The 21,263-nt window shown below is 45.5% G+C and overlaps 1 protein-coding gene across 12 annotated transcripts in view; it reads left to right on the forward strand.

The window, feature by feature from the left end:
• CACNA1G (calcium voltage-gated channel subunit alpha1 G) overlaps window positions 1-21,263 on the forward strand; it is a 1,457,373-nt gene that overhangs the window by 1,263,238 nt on the left and 172,872 nt on the right. For 10 of the 12 annotated variants that reach the window (XM_069654906.1, XM_069654896.1, XM_069654902.1 and 7 more), the window contains 2 exons: window positions 31-223; window positions 2,133-2,183. In XM_069654906.1, coding sequence (XP_069511007.1) covers window positions 31-223; window positions 2,133-2,183 — 244 coding nt within the window. Of the gene's footprint in view, window positions 1-30; window positions 245-2,132; window positions 2,184-21,263 lie in introns of all 12 variants that reach the window. The other 2 variants (XM_069654897.1, XM_069654899.1) reach the window with 2 other exon arrangements.

Consider the following 21,263-nt stretch of genomic DNA (forward strand, 5'->3'; position numbering starts at 1 on the left):
ACACTCTGTCTCCTTTCTTTGCCTCTGTAGCCCATCATGAACCACAACCCCTGGATGCTCCTCTACTTCATCTCCTTCCTGCTGATCGTCGCCTTCTTCGTCCTCAACATGTTTGTGGGCGTCGTGGTGGAGAACTTCCACAAGTGCCGGCAGCACCAGGAGGAGGAAGAGGCCAAGCGGCGCGAGGAGAAGAGGCTTCGCCGGATGGAGAAAAAGAGAAGGAGTAAGGAGAAAGAGCGGGCTGGTCGGTAGTCTTTCCTCATCTTTCCGAGTCCTGCTTGACCTATGACACACCCCGTGCCTTGAGCCTGGGGAAGGCCTTCTTCCCAAAGCATGTCAAAGTAGGAGCCTGCATGCGCCAAATTTAGCATCTAGATGGGGCCAAAAGCCATGGAAGGCTCTTTCTGGCAGCATGATTTCCAACAACCCATTATATTTGCCTTAGTCAATAGTAGAGCTTTGTCTAGTCTAGAATTTAGACGGTAGATTTGAACAAATAGCGGCAATGGCTCAGACCAGCAGGGCCAGGCCTCGGGGTCGAGTGCTGCTGCTGAGTTACTCTCTATTTGCTTTATTACAGCCTTGTCAACTCATCAGTCCTATTTATTTAATATTTATTTAGACTGATCCAACTCATAGTTTAACCCATTAGTACCAAGGATGTAATAAAAAGGAGCACCCTCCCATGCTAGTCCTAGATGTGTAATGCACTCACTTGTCAAAGTTGCTAATTATTTATAGACATGTTGGAATATTAAATGCTTGTAATATATGCAATGAGTGTATCTGATAGTCTTAACAATTTGCTGGTGGACTCCCTTGAAGGAAGCGCCTACTTTCCCTTTCACATTAGACCAATCAGGAGCACTTATTCGGGTCAGGGGTCAGAGGTCAGAGGTACTCTTCATCTCTCATGCCTTCTCTTCCGGTTACCATCTGCTGCTCGTCATGATTTCCCAAGCTCATCCTTCTGCCGCTCATTCTCCTGTCTTTCTCTGACGCCATGTGCCATGCTTTGCCTCTAAAGTGCTGTTGGGTGAGTCAAGTGAGGACAGTACGCCCTGGTGTGTTGGGGCAACCCCATAGACATGTGCTCTTGCTGGGCTCATCTGAGAACGTGCAGGAGAGATGGGTAAACATCTGTGTAACATGCTCAGCTGAATGGAGTCCCTCACACCGGTTTTAAGAACATGCTGCACAGAGCATCCGATTGGAGCCTTAGAACTATCACTAACCTATGCATGGCATAGCCCAGTGTCCTCAATAGACTGATGGGTCATTTCCTGGCAAAGCCCACATTATCTTCTGCTGGGAGAACCGAGGGGCGTGCACGACTGCCTATATGGGCGTGCTCGCTTCCAAGTGGCTGAATGCATTTCAGAGTTCTAGAGGCAGTATGCGTGTGTGTGTGTGCTGAGGAACCAGTTCTAGGGGGATTGGCCTATAATATCCAGCTGAAATGTATCAGCTCTGGTCAATCCTCTTCCTGCTTCTGAAGGCTCTTGAACTGGTAATCACTTGCTCCACTCCTTCACGTTTACTCTTGTATTGCACAAGAACACACGTTTTGTGCCTGCATCTCTGCAAGGATGTTCCATGATCTGCTGCCAGGCTGGTTAAGATTGATGTCAGCATCAATTTCAAATGACATCAAAGGTCCCGTCATAAAGATGTGCTTAGTATGGAATCTTTCATTACGATGGAATCCACGCGGAGCCCTTGCTGTGTTTTTGGGGACATGGCACTGGGTGATGAATGGACGAAGTAAAACGCACCCCTTTCGTAGAACCTAGGTGGGAGTTAAGGCTATTTTTCACATTCACCATCTAAACGCTGGGTTTCTGCCATCTGGCAATGGCACCACGAAACAAGCTGCTAGAGAAAGCTCCTCCTGAGCAAGCGCTGCGTAGGCGGGTTGCAACTGACAGCTCTCCAGATGTTCTGGACTACGACTCCCATGGTCCCTCCTCTTGGGCTCTGCTAGCTAGGGCTGATGGGAGCTGTGGTCCCAAATATCTGGAGAGGTTGCAGACCCCTGCGCTTTTGCATAGGTAGGCTGAAGGCCGAGGGGAGGGCGTTGGGTGGGGGCATGCCCGTGCAGCCGAATGATTAACATCATCTCATTCTTGTAGATCTTATGCTGGACGATGTAATTATGGAGAGCTCAGCCAGTGCGCTGCAAGGTACTGGGAAGTCCTACGTCTCGTCTTGAGTTCAGTGGCAGTGTCGTGTAACTAACTGCTGTCCCATGTGGGTGTGGAGGCGTCTCACTAAACTGTCTGTGAGGTCCCGTTTGTGTACTTCATTGCACACACACGTTCCATTTACGGCAGACGGTTCACGGTGGTCGCACGCATGCGTGATGCCAAGTTCAAGTTACGGCATGCCTTTTGTCTCGCCTTTGTATTTGTGTAATGTTGTACTGATTGTTAGTTGGATCACCAACGCATGGTTTGAAGGATGTTCACGTGTGTTTTAAAGTACACAAACACTGCACTGTTGTTAAGCAGGAGACGAACGCACTGTTTTAGTGGTTAATCATGGCAATGATACGGACATATTTTTTGACCTTATATTTTAAAGGTTTCATGAAGGTAAAGCTGGAGCCCAAGTAAGGGGCATCAGCTGTAGGGAAGGGTGGCACTATGTCCCGGCTAGCTTGTCCCAGGGCTGCTGGGCTCTCATCGCCTCCTTCTGTTGTATGGTTGCCTGAGGACACTGGCCCATCCCCAGAAGCTGTTGTCTATATTGTATGTGGCCAATTGATTGTTGAACCCTCTTGTGTATTTGCCTTTTGACAAGTGCGTCCCTGGCTTTTAGCCAGGTTTTGTGGGTCTTTGCTCCCTGTTTCCCACACGTTGTGTGTCGAAAATACATTGTTTCCAGAAACAGTGTGACCAGAGTCCGAGTTTATCTGCTGACATAGTTCAAACTCACAGCCCAATAACTGACCCGGAATCCTTGTAGCAGGCGCTACTGTGCTTCCGGGTGAGTTGGTGAACCCGCCCTCATCAGCACGGCAGGCCCTTGCAAACTCTGACCGTATCATGGACAGTGCCCCATATGATGTGTTCATTACTGAAAAGTGACACTGGGGTGACAGCTTTTCAGTTGTACACAGTGACTTAAGTGGCACTGCCAAATGACCGGGTCTCATCAAAGTGGCATGGCCTGATGGCGGGGGTCGCCATGCTGGCCCGTTAGGCCACGTCCCCTTGACGAGCGCCGGCTCAATGGGATACTGGCACCCCTGCCAGGCAGTCTTTTGTAGAGATCAGCACCCTCTCCCCGCGTGGAGAGGGTGCTCATCTCTGCATTTATTTTCTATAGGCTTGCCTATATATATACCGCAACAACACATAAGCCGCACCAACAGCACACGAGGACTGACATTGATCCGATACTCGCAGCAAAGCTCAGCACCCGGTGTATACCGAGTTAAAGCTGCCAACAGAACACCACTCCTCTCACTATCCTACTCCCTCTTTACCTTACTATCCAATCCCACCTTCTCATTTGCAGTTCCGCCAGAGAGCCTGGGGACCAACTCTGTTTGTGACGGTGCGCGGTAAAAATACCTTTAACATTTAACATTTACCATTTTGCCTGGCAGGGGACAGCGCCTCGCCTATTCAGCCTTAATGGTGGCGCTGCCTCTCGCCCGCTGGGGAGGGGCAGCGTCTCCATTAAGGCTGAAAGGGTGAGGTCTCTGGAAGCTGAGGCCTTTTTCCTAAAGACTGAAACTCCTGTGAATGCGAGGGAGCTTCAGGATTTAGAAAAGAAGGCCTTTGCTTCCAGCGGCCTCATGTTTCTCTCCATCATAGTGGCGCCGGCCCACATGCATCTCTTGCTTGAAGGGATGCCTCGCAGTTGCGGCGCAAGCATTATGGATGAAAGGCATTTTTTTTCTGAAGCCCTCGCACACGAGCGAGAGCTTCAGGCTTTAGAAAGTAATCCTTGTTATGTAGTGGCCGGGGCTGCCAGAGGAGACTAGTGAGCCCTGGCAGGGCCCCACCTCAAAACGAGATGTTGGAGACTGCCAGCGCTCAGCCCAGGCTGCGCCCGGCCCACTTAAAGCCCTGGTTGTACATGGGTTAGCATCACTTCATTGCTGACTCGTGTTGGAAACCTGCCTCTGCACTGGGTCTGTGTTAGGAAACCTGCCTCGGCACTGGGTCTGCGTCGGGAAACCTGCCTCGGCACTGGGTCTGAACATAGAGTAGCTATCTTCAGATCTTTCGTTTCACTGGGTCTGCGTCGGGAAGCCCTGCCTCGAAGAATAGCCGGGGATTTGATTTTCTTTTCAAATATTATTTCCTATATAGGCATTTGTCAATGTTATTGTCCCCACCTGCAACTAATCTATTGTATCCAACGTCTTTGGACTCTGTGACATTGTTGGTATTATCTTAAACTAGCGTTTTGGTTCATTTGAACTTTTAAGTCTGTTCAACAGAAGATGTCCGGCCCACGCCCCGCACCCCACACCAATCGCACAGTAAAGTCATCAAGGGTCTTGCATGTTATTCGAGCTTCTGGTTTTGACCATGTAAGCACTTGCATATTGGCCGCCTCTCACTCTGTCCTAAACGTCTAAGCGCCACCTATAAGCTAAAACTATTGCATAGGAGTACAGGCCAGAGGGAGATGGCGTCTGAGAAGGGACACCCAGCTTGTGGGTGTTGTTTCGTTATTTACCCACCCATTGGAAGCCCATGGCCATTCTAATCTCTAAGGCCATTCCCACCCACTATCTTACCCTCTCTGCGCTAAGCACATCCTCCTGGGATTTCTTTGAGCTCTCCCTATCAAGCAGTAACATCGAACTTTACCCTGCCAATGTGTTTTCTAAGTAATCTGCTAAGAGTGAATGGCTTAATTGCAGCAGGAAATGGCTACTGGTGCAAAAAAGATGTCTTAACCAAGTGTGCCTTCAGCCACTTGATTTATATCTCTTCCAAAAAAACGCACACCCTGTTACAAACAAGCAATGACAAAGCCAGTAGTTTTGGTTTTAGGTTTTAGATACGTATTTGCCAGGTACTGACATTATATGCCCACGTCATTGCTCAATGTTCCATCAGTTTTGATCTTATGGCCAAGTAGTACCATTATAACAGTGCCTAGAAAATGCCTATTCCATACCTAAATAATCACCCAAACTGCCATTTCTTTCTTAGTAGCTGCTGTGGCCATCTTGGATTGATGAATTTGTCCACTATTGCAATTGCATGATCTGGGGATATATCAAAGCATACTGCTTTATTTGTTCAAAATTGAATACAGTATTGAATTGCCCTAGCCTTGGAGCAATGTCAATAAAATCCGAATTTTCCTAAGTGAGCAGATGCGTGATTCCTGGCCATGGCAGCTCGTCTTGAGGGAGCAGTTTAAAGTCAACTGCTCGTACCTGCTTCGCTTTTATTCATATAAATGTCATGTGAATTGAAATGAAGAAATATGCATTGATTTCTGCAAAATGGAGGCTGTGACACTATCCCTGCCCAAATGCCCCAGGGTTGCCATGTTTGGCAGCCATGATTTGCGGATAAGCTACAGGTCAGCTGTTCTTTTGGAGTGAGGAAAGGATAGCAAGATGCGCAAACAACGCTGGAAGATTCTAGTCTCTGTTGGTTACCACCTTGACCTTCTTCTCTCAAATGCCTGAATCGATAGTATTACCCTGACATCCGCCGACTCACAGCGCCCCAATAGGCACGAGTATCATTGCTTGCGCACACCTGTTATTTCCAAATGTTGCCTCTGCTGACAATATTCTGCAAGCAGTTTTTGAAGGTGCTTTAGAATGCGATGCTGGAACCTCCTGCCCGTCAACACCAGACTCACACCTCACTTCTACATTTCAGGAAGGAGCTAAAGACCCTCCTATTCAAGAAGGGGCTTCTCCTTTACACGTAGGCCCACAACCTCACCATTCCCCACCTAACCTGAGGCTGGCTGATCTGCTCCCTACTGGTTCCTCACCTGGTTGCCTGCAGACCGTTGCTGCCTCATTGCCCGCTGTCTGCCTGCCCGCGGCTAGCTCCCCGCCCGCTTATATTGATCCCTTGCAATCTGCTTCCCTCACAGTGTTCTTCCCCTGTGACTTGTAAAGTGCTCCGTTGCTTGACGAAGCTAGGTCCAAGCTTAATAAATTCCCTAATAATCTTAACAATAATGATAATAATTCCAACTTCCTGCAAATTCCCCCGACTTCCATACTTCTAGGCACGCAATCTTAATGAGTTGCTCTCCGAAAAAGTTACAGAAGCTTTCTGAGTAGCTTGAATGTCCTACCTCAGTTTCAACGCTCTTTCCACTAAAACGGGGCACCCCAGAAGACTTGACATTGTAGTTTCTGGCTTTGAAGGAAACCATTTCACCACCCAGTAGCACAGTAGCCCATAGATACCAGTTCACATGAGTATTTTTTCTCTTTTTAGAATGGGTGCCATTTTATGGTCAGTGCTAATTACCTCTAGAATTACTCTTACTGCCCTTCATTAGTAGAGTGCCAGATGCCTTAAAAATCAATGTTTTTTTTCCCTGCAGTAAAACATGGTAGACCTAGGACCACGCCTTCTCTAATATCAGTAATCATTGACCCGGATGTGGTATAGGAATTGCTTTATCATGTGAACTCAACTGGCTTGTTTGGCTCACTAGGGCTCCTGGGCCATCATGGCATGCTGACTCCTTTGTTGAATGCACACCTTGAGTAATTGCACTGCATGCGAAGGTGCTAGGCTGTCTTTCTCCTTTATGGCCATGCAACAGTGTATCAAGAATGAACAGGTGTGGTATGCTGTATGCAGACTCCAACATAGTAAAGCATACAGACGGTGATAACATGTCAGAATGTAGGTGCTTGAGGGAGTGATATCGCAGCCACAGAGAGAATGAGGGGACAGTGTCTTGAGGAGATGTCAGCTTGTGGCCGGAGGAGCGGCGGGGTGGGGGGCGGCCGGCAGCCTCAGGGTTGGATCTGGCAGTATCTCCTCTTTACTGCTGATGAGGGGCTCCCCACCCTTCTGAACCAACATTGCCCCCCATTCCTTGGACATCTAGGGGGTGGTTTCAAAAACGCCTCTCTGTGCACCCATTGTCACTCTAAAACCCAGTGAGGAGGCCTACCCCTGCTCAGCTGAGCAGTGACGAGAGTGGCATGGATTTAAAGACTGCGTGATTGCCATTGAGTGTGGCCCACAGCAGCGACCTGCCACAACCTGAACTTAAGGAACTTTCATATCTTTTCATTGGAGCATGCGTTGCTCACGAACAGGGCAGTTTCTAGCTAACTTGGTGCCCCGGGGCGAAACACCAGAATGCACCCCCCACTCTGACTGGCACACATCACTCCCAAACCCCTGCTCAATATGAATAACTAATTGCTATATAAATGAAGCTAGTTTCATTACAGAAGGATTCTAATGTGAAAACACAGCTGTAGTCCAAGTAAATGGTTTTTTTGTCACCTGCTCTTAGGGAAGGCCTTGCCTCAATGCAGTTTCAAACTTTCCATACAGGCACACTGCAGTGCGACCAGCCTACAGGGGTCTGATGGCCCACTGACCACCTGCCATTTGTTGCAGGTGTTCTGTTCATACCACCGCACTTGTATTTCACAAGGGGTAACACTAGACTAACCATATGAATTATTTTCTGATGGAAAGTTATCATTCCAGGATGGACAGTCTGGTGCACTCTTATTCTACTCTTTCAAAATACCCCCACGAGAGTGGGAAAGGGGACAAATAGCACCAGTGAGGGTTCCTGTATGCTTTGCATTAAAACACAGAGCTTTTCAAGACTATAACAGTGATCAGATATCTCTATATTGGATAAACAAGTCTGTGATAAAAGGATTGTATGTGTGTATCTCTAAATTCATAACAGATGCATGGCTTGGTGCTCACATCACTCTTCACAACACTCAACCCAACATTCAAATATTTGTAACCATAAACCATACATACTCATTTGGACAGCTTATGTTTTTGGATCTGAGCATAAAATGGCTGCAACATCAGACACTGAAATGAGGTAGAAGGGCTCTTTTGCTTCTTGTATCTAAAGAATTTTAGATGAGGAAGGACTGGGTCTCAGTGTGGGCATGCCTTACCCCCAATACAGAAACATCTTAAGGGAATTATATCTACAGACAGGACAGTGTACTGCACAAGAGAGACCCAAAAAACAATGCACAGAAAGGCTAGACAAGAAGGATTGTACCTCTTACAAACTTTAGCCTGACCAGTAATAAGCTGATGTAGAGTTTCAAGCAAAACCGGCTTCAAATGCATGGTAAAGAGCCCACAGTTCCCCAGCCACTATCTCCTCAATATTATGCAGGCCTCAGGGGTTATTTCTGCAAAAACAGCGGCCTATGCTTTATCTAACAGGGCTGGCATTAGCATTTCTTATTGGTGTTGGCCTGCATCTAGTGAAAATCATTGTGTGGCAGGGTGTTTGGCCTAGTGGATGTACAATTTGAGACAACTTCTTTGATTGCTTTATGTGTTTAAGTGTGGGCATAGTATGTCATACTCGTCAGAGCCACATACACAAAATGTTCCAGTATGCTATTGTATGGATATTGGACACATCAGACAAAAACCTGCATATGTGCTGTTACATATGGGAGCGCCACATAGATGCCATTAACCAACAGGGTGGCGACATGTCCAGCGCACACATCATTGCAGCACACATCACTGCATTGATTTGCCAAGGACTACTGTCTGCATGGTGACACACAATGAACTCTCCTTTCCTAATCAAGTTGCCAAGTGACATTGAGTTGTCATCTAGTGTGCGTTTAGTCTATGGGCCTCATTACGACCCTGGAGGTAACCATGCTGCTTTTTGTGGCATGTCTAACCCCATTCCGGGTAACGGATCCGGGTTCCGTGAATGGGAAAATACCAGGCCATTACAAACTCGTATGGCCCGGTATTTCCCCATTCAAGGATCCCGGACCCGGTACATCCCCATTCCTATTTCAGCCCTCATAGGGCTCAATGGGAATGGGGAGCATGCTAACAAAGGGCCCGTTAATGACAGGCCCGTTGTTAGCATCCTGGTCTGCTCGCGGGAGCTGTGTAGCTCTGCATCCTGGGCCGTGGCCAGCTCCGTCCAGGCCAAGAAACGGGGCTGCTCACGAGTTTAACGAGCCCGCTGCACCCGCCGAGCGAATACCCTCACCTCTTTCCGGCTAGGGGAAGACTTACACGAGTCATACTACATGGTCATGCCTCAGAGGCGACTTTTAAAACTCTGAGTGCACGTGCCACCCTGTGGAAACAAAGCTCTTGTTTCTGAGAACTAGCATATTAACGAAGCAGGTGAAGGGGGTGACGTACGTGCACATGTTGTCTGACAAACTGTCTCACGCAGAGGCGTTGCTCGGGGGGACCTGGGGGGGCTATAGCCCTGTGTCATTTGGTTGTAGCCCCGGATAGTAGCTTAGGAGCTACAACCAAAAGAATAGCTAGCCCCGAATCTCGACAGTCCCGACATTAGCGTAGCCCTAGATCTTTTTCAGGCCATAGCAATGACCCCGGTCTCATGAACCGCTGTGCCCGTGAACCAACAAGGAGAATCCGTGAGAGGAGCCACGTGCGCACGCTATCAGGAAGCCCCTTAACAACGAATGCTTCCATCCCAAAGTCATACAGAGCCCGGTTCCATTGTGCAAGGGAATTGCAAGAACACCGACCTACCCCAGCAATGGTGGTTGGCCCTGTGTGACGACGCAACGTTATTTCTTCAAAACTAGGGAACAGTAAGCGATACATACCTCTGCAGTTTTAGATGAATGGGAATTAAGCAAGGACTCCACACCTAATACAATACGATCGTGTCATAGTCAATGGAACAGCATGTTTTGTAGACTCAGTCAGTCAATCCAAGGACTGCATTGAGTCAATTCCAACCCCCAGAATGCTCCTTGGCAGCTCCAGGAGAACCACCCACCCATGGCCAGAATTACTGGAAACATTACAGGAACACGATTGATAAAGCACCCTTCAAAAATAATTAATTACTAATGTGCGCACTAAACCCCGAAGCCCAAAGAGAGTGTCAGGAAATAGCCATAAAATATTGCCCTATGAGTATTAGATAACTACTAGGCACCCAAGAGTAACGTTGCCGTTAATAGGCAGAACCACCATAGCAGAAAACGAGCTAAATGAGAGAGTGTAGAAGACTATGCGTCCACAATGCATGAGTTTTGCCTTTTTGGTACCGAGGTAGGGCTTGAGAAACTCATTAGGAACCACATTATAAAACACACCAACATTCCTGTAGTGCTGAACTCAACACTCGCAGAGACAATATCAGTGGCCAAGAAGATGAACCACACAGAGCTATGAAAAAAGCATGGACGTCATTTGACAGACGCTAGGGGTCGCAACTACAACCCCTGGAAGCCCCCATGCCACCCCTGGCACTGCCTCTGTGAACCCTGGATGAGGGCTTAGATTTCATAAAAGAAATGATTTCTTTTTTGAAGTCACTCTGATTTCAAAAAGAAATGATTTCCATTTCCGTTTTCCGTAAAGAAAATAATTTCTTTTTGCAGTCAGTCAGAGTTCCCCCCACCCCCACAGGACATGGATGGCTGTGGCTCCTTTGCTCTGCTGCCCATGACAGGAACCAGAGCTGGTTCGTTGCATGCATGCTGGAGCATGGAAACCATAGTCATGCCTGCAGAGGAATAGCAAAGGATTCTGGAAGGTAAGGGAATTTATGTTTTAAAATGTAAAAGTGTATGTGTGTGTGTGTATTATGCAATGCACGTGTGTGTATATCACGTAATGTGTGTGAGTGGTGCATGATGTTTTGGTGGCTGGGCGTGTTTTCGTGTGAGTGAATGGTGAATGAGTGCGGCTGTAAATAAGCAAGTAGTGTGTGGATGTGTGCGCTTGTGTTAAATACCTAGATTACATACTGGTGATCTTTATTACTCCTAGTCCCACTGTTCCTCATCCCAGTACTTGTCTATGCAGTACCTTGCCTCATACATAAGTACTGAGGTGAGCAAGAGGGACACTGAGGTAACACTGGGCAGAGGGGTTGATTTTGGGGTTTGGAGGAGGAGAGGGGGAGGGAGAGTAGATGTATGGGGTCGGTGTTGCAGGACAGGGGTGCACTAATAAAGGCCATCAATGATAAAGCAGGCATGATATGTATTAGTAGCTAAATGGCATTTTGGTATAGCCAGTGTAGTCATTTCTTACTGTGGCATGACATTTTTACTGGGCATCTACAATAAAGTAAGCATGATAAGCGTTATTCGCCTGGCGTTTGGGAGCAGACAGTAGCGCCTTTTCTTGCTGTGCCATTATATATTTTCTGGGTGTATATATAATGAAGTAAGCATGATACGTGCTATTACGGGGTTAGATTGGGATTTTGGTGCCAGCCATCTAGGTATGTTTTACTGTGTCAGGATAAGTGTTATTACCTGTCCAGCTTGGCATTTGGGAGCTGCCAGAATAGCCTTTTCTTACTGTGCCATGGCACCTTTTCTAGGTATATTTAATGTAGTAAGCATCACATGTGTTATTACGTGGCTAGACTAGCATTATAGTGCAGCTAGTCTAGCAATGTTCTCCTGTGGCTTGACATTTTGTACTGAGTATCTCTGATAAAGCAGTCATGAAAAGTGTAATGACCTGGCTAGACTGGCATTTGGGAGCAGCCAGTCCAGTCTTTGATTACTGTGGCATGGTATATTTTTCTGGGCATCAATGACTTGTAAAGCACTAACTATGGTCGGAGGCATCTAGACACTAAGAGAACAGATAATAAAATTAGATCAGCAATGAACAATACAAGAAAAACACCTTCTGTTAAAAAAGAAACGTTATTTTAAAGCTTTCCGAAAGCTTAGATGATCACTTATCCCCTGCAGCTGCCCAGGAAGAGAATTCCATATCGGGAACGCTCATCCCCCTGCCCCTGCAAAACGAAATCGTGGAACAGTCAGGTGATTCTGAGAGGCGGATCTAAGATCCCTTGAAGGGACATAAGGACAATTTATCCTCAAGATCTTCTGCACTGGCACGATGGGATGCACGGTGAGCAGTGCAGAACATCTTTTATTTAAAGCGACTGCTCACTGGAAACCAGTGCAGCTGCCAAAGATGATCTTGGGAGTGAGCCAAGAAGTTCTGCTTCCAAGGCCAGCCAAGCATCCACATTTTGCAATAGCTGTAACCTCTGGATTAGGAAGGCTGGTTGACCAAGATAGATGCCATTGCAATAATCTATTGCTCCTAATATTGAAGCTGCCACAACATTGGCTCAGGAATCTGACAGAAGAAAAGGTAGTGTTTCTTGCAAGATTTTTAACTTCAGAAACCCTGAATTGCATACCGCTGAGATTTTAAGCTCCTGACAACCAGAAGGTAAGATTTTAACACCCAAGCTTTTGATTGATTTCCTAGTTTGGGGGCAAGGTCCCAGGGATTCAGGACAGAAATCATTGGCCAGGCAGCATGTGCAGTGACAGGCCCCCGTGACCACGATCTCTGGTTGTTTCCCATTAAGTTTTAGCCAAAAAAGTCCCTATCAAGTTTAGATAAAGTAAGCATGATAAGTTTTATTACGTGGTTAGATTGGCTTTTTGGTGCAACACTTCCAGGCATGTTTTACTGTGGCATGGTATTTTTTACTGTGCATCCTCAAGGCTACAGCAAACATGATAAGTATTATTACGAGTCTAGCCTACATTGTGCAGCTAGTTTTGACCTGTTTTCTTATTGTGGCATCGCAAAGTGGTAAGATAGCTCAGCAGGTTGAGCGCTTGCTGCTGCGATCTATGTGTGATATGTAGGTGGCAGGTTCAAATCCTGGCAAGGCCGACTCAGCCTTATATTCTTCGGAGGTTGACAAATGAGTACCAATTTTGGTAGGAATTATAATTGTACTTTAAATAGGTGCTATGTTTAGTGCTTTGGCGAAAGCACTATATAAATAAAAAAATGATTATCATAAGTCAAAGCATTAATGCTCCTGTTGGGACTTGAATCTATTGTATTTCTTGATACTGTAATATCACAGCAACAGGCAATGTAGGGGCTCTACTTATTATATAATGACAATATCTGACATGCATCTATATCTGGCATAATATTACATTAACTAGCCATACAATGTTGATGTTCTAAAGTGGCATATCTACTGCATTGGCTCGGCCTATGTTGATTCTATTGGGTCTAACCCTATAATATCACAACCCCATCAATGGCATTTGCAGGCATCACCCTTGTGAAAATGTGGTTGGTATCTGAAATAGTCTTGTCCACTTTAGTACCTATCTGGTATTTTAACATTTGTACACAAATGTACTTTTAGTTACACACGCAAGCCACCTCCAGCGATGTCACCAGGGTAAAGAGGAAATGATGGCATCCAAGTCAAAAGTCATGTGACATCACTTCCTGTGATGTCATTTCTGCTACCCCAGGCATTTTGGTGAATCAACATCCCTCGAGTAAAAGCAGTGAAAGTGAAGAAAAAGTCAGCGAATGACTGGGAAACATCATTCAACCTTATCTCAAGTAAGGGAGGCATTTGAGATGACAAAGGTGACAGCAAGGAGACAATAATAATAAGTTGTTTTGTATATAGTGCTTTCATCCTAAGTGCTTTACATAGGACACATATACATACATTACTACTATTAGCCAATCAAATTTGGTACTCATTTATCGACCTCAGAAGGATGAAAGGCAGCCTTCACAGTATTAGAACCTGTGACCTGCAGATCAAACACAGAGCACAGCAATAAGTGTTTAACTCGTTGAGCCATCTTAACGAAGAAAAAGATGCAAGTACTGAGCAGCATCAATGAGATGGAAAGAGTAAAATGCCTCAGGTTCAGTAGAGCAGGACATTAGCCGAACTCCAGATCCTGTCTAGTGCTGTGGCAAATATTCAGCAACTGCAGAGTCAAAGGACACTGGAATGCAGTATGCAGAAGAAGAGAAAAGGCAAGCCCTGTTCAGGACACTGGCGAATCAGATTCAGAAACAGTGCTCATGAGTGCGAATGACAAAGGGGGCACAACCCCAAGTACACACTGAGAATCAAAGGCTTTGTCACAATTAATTAGGGGGTCACATTCAACACAGGGAGTTCCTTTCCCCCACAAGCAAGGTGGCATGCACCCAAAGCGCTTATACAGTTTCAACTTTAGTGAGGCCTCTAACCCGTCTTGCACCAACCCAACAAACACCCTCTATAGTACAAATGAGCTAGGAACCAGGTCGGTGTACACCAAGATTATATATTTATCTATTTAAGGTTTGACAAAACGGAATATCAACCAACATCTGTAAAACCAAGGGGAAATATCGAGGCTGAGTATCACAAAAGGAAATACACCAAACACAGGCTTATAAAGATTCACAGATCTTTATTCTATTGTACAATTTACAAAGAAACAAATCAGATAGTTATCTGACCCTCAGTACATCACAGTGAATGCCAGCCCTTCAGTGTGAGAAGTGAGAGGTACTGGACATCTGGACATTTGTGCATTTATACAATTTCAGTAACAATGTCCAGCCCCTCTGCAAGTTAATAATCCATGGTCTAGAATATGTGCCGAGTTCACTTATGGATTATATGGCAATTTGCACACGGATTACATTCGGTTTACATACAAACAAGTTACAATGGCGACAGTGTATTCCCAGGTTTAGCAGTAAGCCTTAGCACATGTCCCTTCACAATGCAGTTCAGCCAGTGTCCATGTTCGACATTTACTTTACATTGTTTTGATGTATGTTCGCGGATGAGGCTTATTGGTGCAGACAATCCTAAAACCACAAGTCAGGCATGAGACAAGGTCTCTTTACCCAATCTAAACATTCGGCCCACGAACAGCCTAAACATTAACTAAGGTACAAAGGGCTGGAAGGCTCAGTTACAAGTTGGAAACACAGTTCACCATTTTAGAACACAGAGCTACATTTGAACAGAAATCAAAATGGCGGATGATCCCAAAATGGCGGCAAAGTCAATCTAAAATCGGAACATTTGAAACGCGGTTTTCTTCGCATAGCGACTGGGTTTAGGCCAATATATATATTAAAGGAGGCACAATATGATTTCCCATTTAACAAACCCTCGTTTGGCCTAAGCCAAATGCTAAAGTACTTCTAGTCACTTTACGAGTAACCCCACGTCTCAAAGTCTATACACCCTGAATCGCAATCATCAGAGATATCGATCACCATTAGGTCAGAAACAGAGATTTCCTTCAACACAAATTCATTAGTCATTTTCTCTGGGGCGCGTACCTTTTGTCCCAATGTTCCCATCGCCTGTGCACACCATCCTCCTAACCCCGAACATATGCCAGGAAGACACTGTATACAGCAACAGAAAAACAACAGAATACCCAAAATAATCAGCAAGACTGAAAGTAGTTTCCATCCTCAAGATCGCAACAAGTCCCAGAACCAAGCGCTAAGATCCCAGTTTCCCTCGGGAACGTGCACTTCTGAATTTAGGACATGCAGATTTTGTATTGCCTTAAAGATGGTTGGGGAGGAATCTGGCACAAAAACGCAACAAGGGGACCCCACTAATTTACATACTCCACCACGCTCAGCCAGGATGACGTCTAATGCCATCCGGTTCTGAAGTGCCACTAACCTTATCGCTTTCTGTTCTAAAGTCATATTATAGAGTATGTCAGTGGTCTGATTGATGGTCCTCTCCAGTACTCTCGCTAGTCTTCTGATATCTTCAGAATTTAGTATTTGCCCCCAAAACAGTACAAAGGATTTAGCTATGTCACCCAGAACTGAAGTATCGCCATTCTCGTCCCGCCTCAGATGAGCCTTAGAGATTTCTATGGTGCTTGCTATGAATACCCCGGGTAACAGAATTCCTAAATAACAGGTTCCCTGCCAATCCCTAGGTAGCCATGGGAAAGCTTCATTACTGCAAACAAAGTAGACAGGTTCGCCTATATACAAAGGTCTGTCCTCACTGGTCAAGTTCGCAACGTTGGTGCAGCCCTTGAAATCACCCATTGACTGAGTACCATTCCTCTGTATGCAGAAAGAAAATGAATCAGGGCTGTGGTTAACAGTATAGGAAGGTGGCGTGGCATCCCTATTGCCCATAGGAGCCATCTTGAAAGAGATCAAAGATTGAAAGGGACGAGACAGTCTATCAGAGGGCCTAACAGAAGCAACGTTAAGCTTGCTCCTATTCGCAAAAAGTGAGCATCCCAGGGGCGTTAGAACTCGTTTCTCAAAATCATTCAAATTCGTTCCATCAAAGTTCCCCGAGATGCTATCGTTCCATCGGCCAAAGAATAGTGCCCTCAAAGAAGCATAGCATGCAGTAGTCAAAGGTAAAGGATGAATATCCCTTATCTCCGTGTTGCGGTAAATGCGAGCAGACCCAACCATTAGACCTATTAAAATGGCATGTGTGGCATTCATTATGTTTAATAGAGTGTTATTGTGGTAACTGTGTCTTTGCTGAGAGTCTCTAGGTGATAGAGTGTGCAGATGCACAAAAGGTGTAGAAGCAGTAGGTACATTTTCAGTGGGCAAAAGAATTTCAAGCGGATGTACTTTTTCCAAATACCAAAATCCTAAGGCAATTACTATTGTGAAGCCGGTTAACATAATCATAAGACAACAATACGTTTTCGGGGACACACATTTGATTGTTCATTGTTACGATCGGACACACAGTCTCTTATTTGTTCCGTACGAGTGGGAGCGGTTGCAGGCATTGTTTCTTCAAACGAAACACTCCAGAGTTTATTTGGTGGCGATCTCCTGATCACACGTTTTCTTAGTCCTTCCCTAACCCCAGCCAACGGAATTCCTTACGTGCAAAAGAACGGGGCCAAAAGACAAGCCCTCCGATGATTTTCCCTGGTGGCACAGCCGAACCGTGCAGTAAGTCTAGCTCTGTGGACGCAGATTGTACCTTGTGACTCCTGGTACTGCGTGATCTGCGAACAACGTGTTGTTGCTTCCTGATGGAAGTGGTGGATTTGTGACAACCTCTGACAATGGTGGAAAAGGATCTGTAGAAGAGTGTGGAGATAAAGCGGCTGTTTCCCTAGGCCCCACAGGCTCAGAAAGAGTCTCTGAAGCACGCTCGATGCTGCTTGATGCTACGTGATCGCTGGGAGCAGTGCAGGTAGGGATTTCTGTGTTTTCTGTATCGTATGGCAAAGTGAAGGGAATCCTCTTGACATGCGACGTGTGGATCCAATGCTTTTGCCCGCTCACTCGTACAGCTGTCTGTGTGTCCAGGAGAACCTGGTGCGGTTCTCTACACCGTGGTGCGAGACAGGATGTTCGTTTGAATGCTTTGACGAGCACCCACTCCCCAGGTCGGATACTAAGACCTGGCCCCTCGTATTTTACTGGAAGGGCTTCTCGCACCTGTTGGTAAATCAAATACAGATTTTTAGTTAACCGGTCACAGTAATCGGAAAGAAGTACATGTTCAATGTCCCACAAAGATCTCGGCTTAGGCAGATTCTAAATGTTATCTGGCCTACCCATTACCACCTCAAATGGGGAGAGCCCAGTCTTAGTCTGTGGGGTTGTTCTCATTGATAATAACACAATCGGTAAGGCATCCGGCCATTTCAGTTTGGTGCCGGCACATGTCTTAGCGAGTTTGTTTTTTAGGATTCCGTTGTATCTCTCTACCAAACCAGCACTTTGAGCATGTCTAGCCGAATTGAACCATTTGTCGATCTGTAATCCCGCGCATATCTGCAGAATTACAGCAGCAAAAAAATGTGGACCATTATCCAACCAGATGACCCTTGGCAAACCAAACCTAGGGAAATATTCCTTAAGCATGGTTTTCGCCGTTGTCATTGCTGTGGCATCTTTAACAGGAAAGGCTTCAACCCATTTACTAAAGGCGCAGATAACAACCAAAACATACTTGTAATTATTACAACGCTCCATTTCAATGAAATCAAAGTGGATGACCTCAAATGGGACAGAAGTGGACAAAAACTACCCCTTGGTGTCGATATGCCCTTTCCCATATTATGCTGTAGACAGATCATACAACTCTGAACAAAGCGCTCAGCTATTTTGGAGATTTTATCATTCACCCAGACATTTTGTAACATTTTAGAAACTTTCCTCGCACAGATGTGGGTGGGACCATGAGCCATTGCGACCATCATTGTGATGTACGCATCAGGCAACAACCATTTTCCTTCCAACTTGTCCACCCAACACCCATCATCATCCAATCTTGCCAAACCCGAAGCCCATTGTTTAGATTCTTCTAATGTGGCATCAGCTTGAATACTCTTTACAGATTCAATACCCTCATCCAAAGTACAAACATTTGTGGCTTCCCTTGAAGTATACATTTCTGAATAGAGATAAGTGGCAGTTTGTTTGGCTATCTGGTCAGTGAAAGCGTTCCCTTTTCCCATATTATCTATAACTTTCTGATGCACTGCGCATTTCATGATTGCTAACTGAGTGGGGAGTGCAAGCGCTGAGAGTAACCGTACTATCAAGGAGCCATATTGGATCTTAGTTCCATGGGAGGTCAAGAAACCTTGTTCTGCCCAAAGCCTACCGAAGTTGTGAACCACCCCAAAAGCATACTGGCTATCAGTATATATATTTACTCTAAGCCCTTCGGAAAGTTCATAAGCTCGAGTCAATGCTATAATCTCTGTGGCCTGCGCAGAGTTATGCGTGATTCTTTTGGTCTCCACAATCGTGCTCAATGTGGTGATTGCATAAGCAGCCGTGGATGTACCATCCGGAAGTTTGAAACAGGAGCCATCACAAAACTGCTCCCCTTGTGGGTTGTTCAAAGGAGTGTCTTTCAAATCGATTCTGCCTTTAGTTTCTTGCTCTGTGGTGTAAAGGCAGTCATGTGACGCTTCGTCACTGCAAGCAGTACCTTGCGGGAAAGGTAAAAGTTCAGCCGGATTCAATACACAACACCTCAGAATTTTAATGTGCGGTGCAAACAAGATCAATTTGCATCTCGTTAATTGTGCGGAGGTGAGGTGTTACGTATGTGTTCTATTTAATAGAACATCTACAGAGTGAGGTACCATCAGGGTTAAAGTATGGCCTTGGACCATACCCTCGCTCTGTTTTACAGATGCAGCAGTGACAGCTCTCAAACATCTTGGCAAAGTGCATGCAACAGGATCAAGGGCAGAAGAAAAGTAGCCGCACAGCTTATTCTTCCCTCCAAGTGCCTGCGTTAATACAGCCAAAGCACATCCATCACATTCATGCACATACAACATGAAGGCCTTTTCATAATTTGGTGTGCCCAAAACTGGTGCTGAACACAGTGCAGTCTTGAGCAGACCAAACGCTTGCTGGTGTTCCAAGTTCCACAGCAATGGAGAAGAAATGCCCTTCTTTGTCAAAGCCAACATTGGTTTAATCGTTAACGAGAAGTTCGGGATCCACTGCCTACAGTAAGAAGCCATTCCTATCAAGGCTCAGTTCCTTCTGTGTATTTGGGACTGACATGCTAGAAATGATTTTTATCCATTCAGGCGTCAACCGTCTTCCTTACTTTGACAGGAGATAGCCTAAATAGGCAATCTCCTGTCGAAAATACTGAAACCTTTTAGTGAAGCTTTGTGTCCATGTTTTGCTAGGTCAATAAGCAACAACACGGTGCCCTCCTTACAGGCACTTTCTGAGTCAGCAGCCAAAAGTAAATCATCTACGTATTGAAGCAATGTACAAGTGGTAGGCAACTTGAGTGTATCAAGCTGCTCTTTCAAAGCCCTACTATAGATGCTCGGACTTTCCGTGTAACATTGCGGCGCACGGGTGAATGTAAACGAGTGTCCCCCTAAGGTTAACGCGAACAGATATCTGCTATCCTTATGTATAGGAATGCTAAAGAAGCATTCTTAAGATCTACAACACTAAAGTGAGTAGCAGAAGCCGGAATCATGGTTAGTATTGTCGTCGCATCAGGCACAATAGGAAATTGTGGAGCAACAATCTTATTGATGGCACATGAATCAATGATGAAACGAAAAAGGAATTGCATTGTCGCCTTTCTAGTACACAGGCAAAATTGGACTATTGCACAAACTACCTGCAATTTCCTCAATTACCCCATGATGTACAAAATCGGAGACTATGCATTTCAAAGCTTGCTCACCATCAACCGAAATCTTATACTGAGGAATATGTGGCACCTTTACACCATGTTTCAAAACTATCTTAACAGGCTCAATTTGTAGAACACTGACATCATTGTCATCAATTGCCCACAAACACTCCAGAACATCACTAAATTCCGACGGCAACGGTCTAGTCAAGAACTGAGAGACAGAAAGTTGTTCTGATGAAATTGTCAAACGCACTCCATCCGAAGAACAATTAATTACCGCATTTAATTCCTTCAACAGATTCAACCCCAACAAATTCTCTCCACAGTTCGTAGTCAAAAGAAATGGACAGCGGTCTGTGAATGGACCCAATGTAATCGGTACCGGCGAAGAAACCGTACAAACTACTGGTGTACCAGAAAACCCTACAGAAACATTGGTTTGCCCTGACAGTGGAATGTTTGGAACCTGTGAATGGTCAATGGAACACTTCTGTGCTCCTGTATCTATCAAGATAGATGTTTCCTATTTCCCACTATCATTTCAACGTAGGGACCTTTCTGATTAACGGGAATACAAGTCGGTTCCAAACCCTGCTTCGGGCAATCCTAACGAAACAAAATGTCATCAAAAGGAAGTCCTTCAGAGAGATATGCAGCAGAAGGATGGTCAAAAATGTTTCTATTGTCCACACTCGGTGCCAGATTATCCTGTGAAAAAGGTTGCAAATGTTAAGAAAACCGACTTCTACCAGGACCCCCAGCCCCAGGGCAGCCTCTGGATCGTCTACCCATGTTACCAAATGCGTTATTTGACCTCTGTTGGAGAATCGGGCATTGTGCTCGCCAATGACCCTCTTGTCTGCAATCAGCACACTGGTTCACATTTACAGGACCCAACAGCACATTTCCCTGTGGAGCATACTGTCCCCTAAATTGTGAAGTACCCTCTCTAGGGCCTCTAACAATTTGTTGTAATAGAACTTTAGTTTTCAAGTCTCCCTTTCTCTTTTTTTCGATTCTCTCTTTTTTGTTATTGACTCGGTTCTCATAGTATTGAGCCATATGCAACACTTCAGACTGAGACTTAGCTTGCCAAGCGCTCTCAGAAGACATAATTTGCGACTGGA

This window comes from Ambystoma mexicanum, chromosome 3q (assembly GCF_040938575.1).
Source record: "Ambystoma mexicanum isolate Mex_15411 chromosome 3q, UKY_AmexF1_1, whole genome shotgun sequence".
NCBI classification, from domain to species: Eukaryota; Metazoa; Chordata; class Amphibia; order Caudata; family Ambystomatidae; genus Ambystoma; species Ambystoma mexicanum.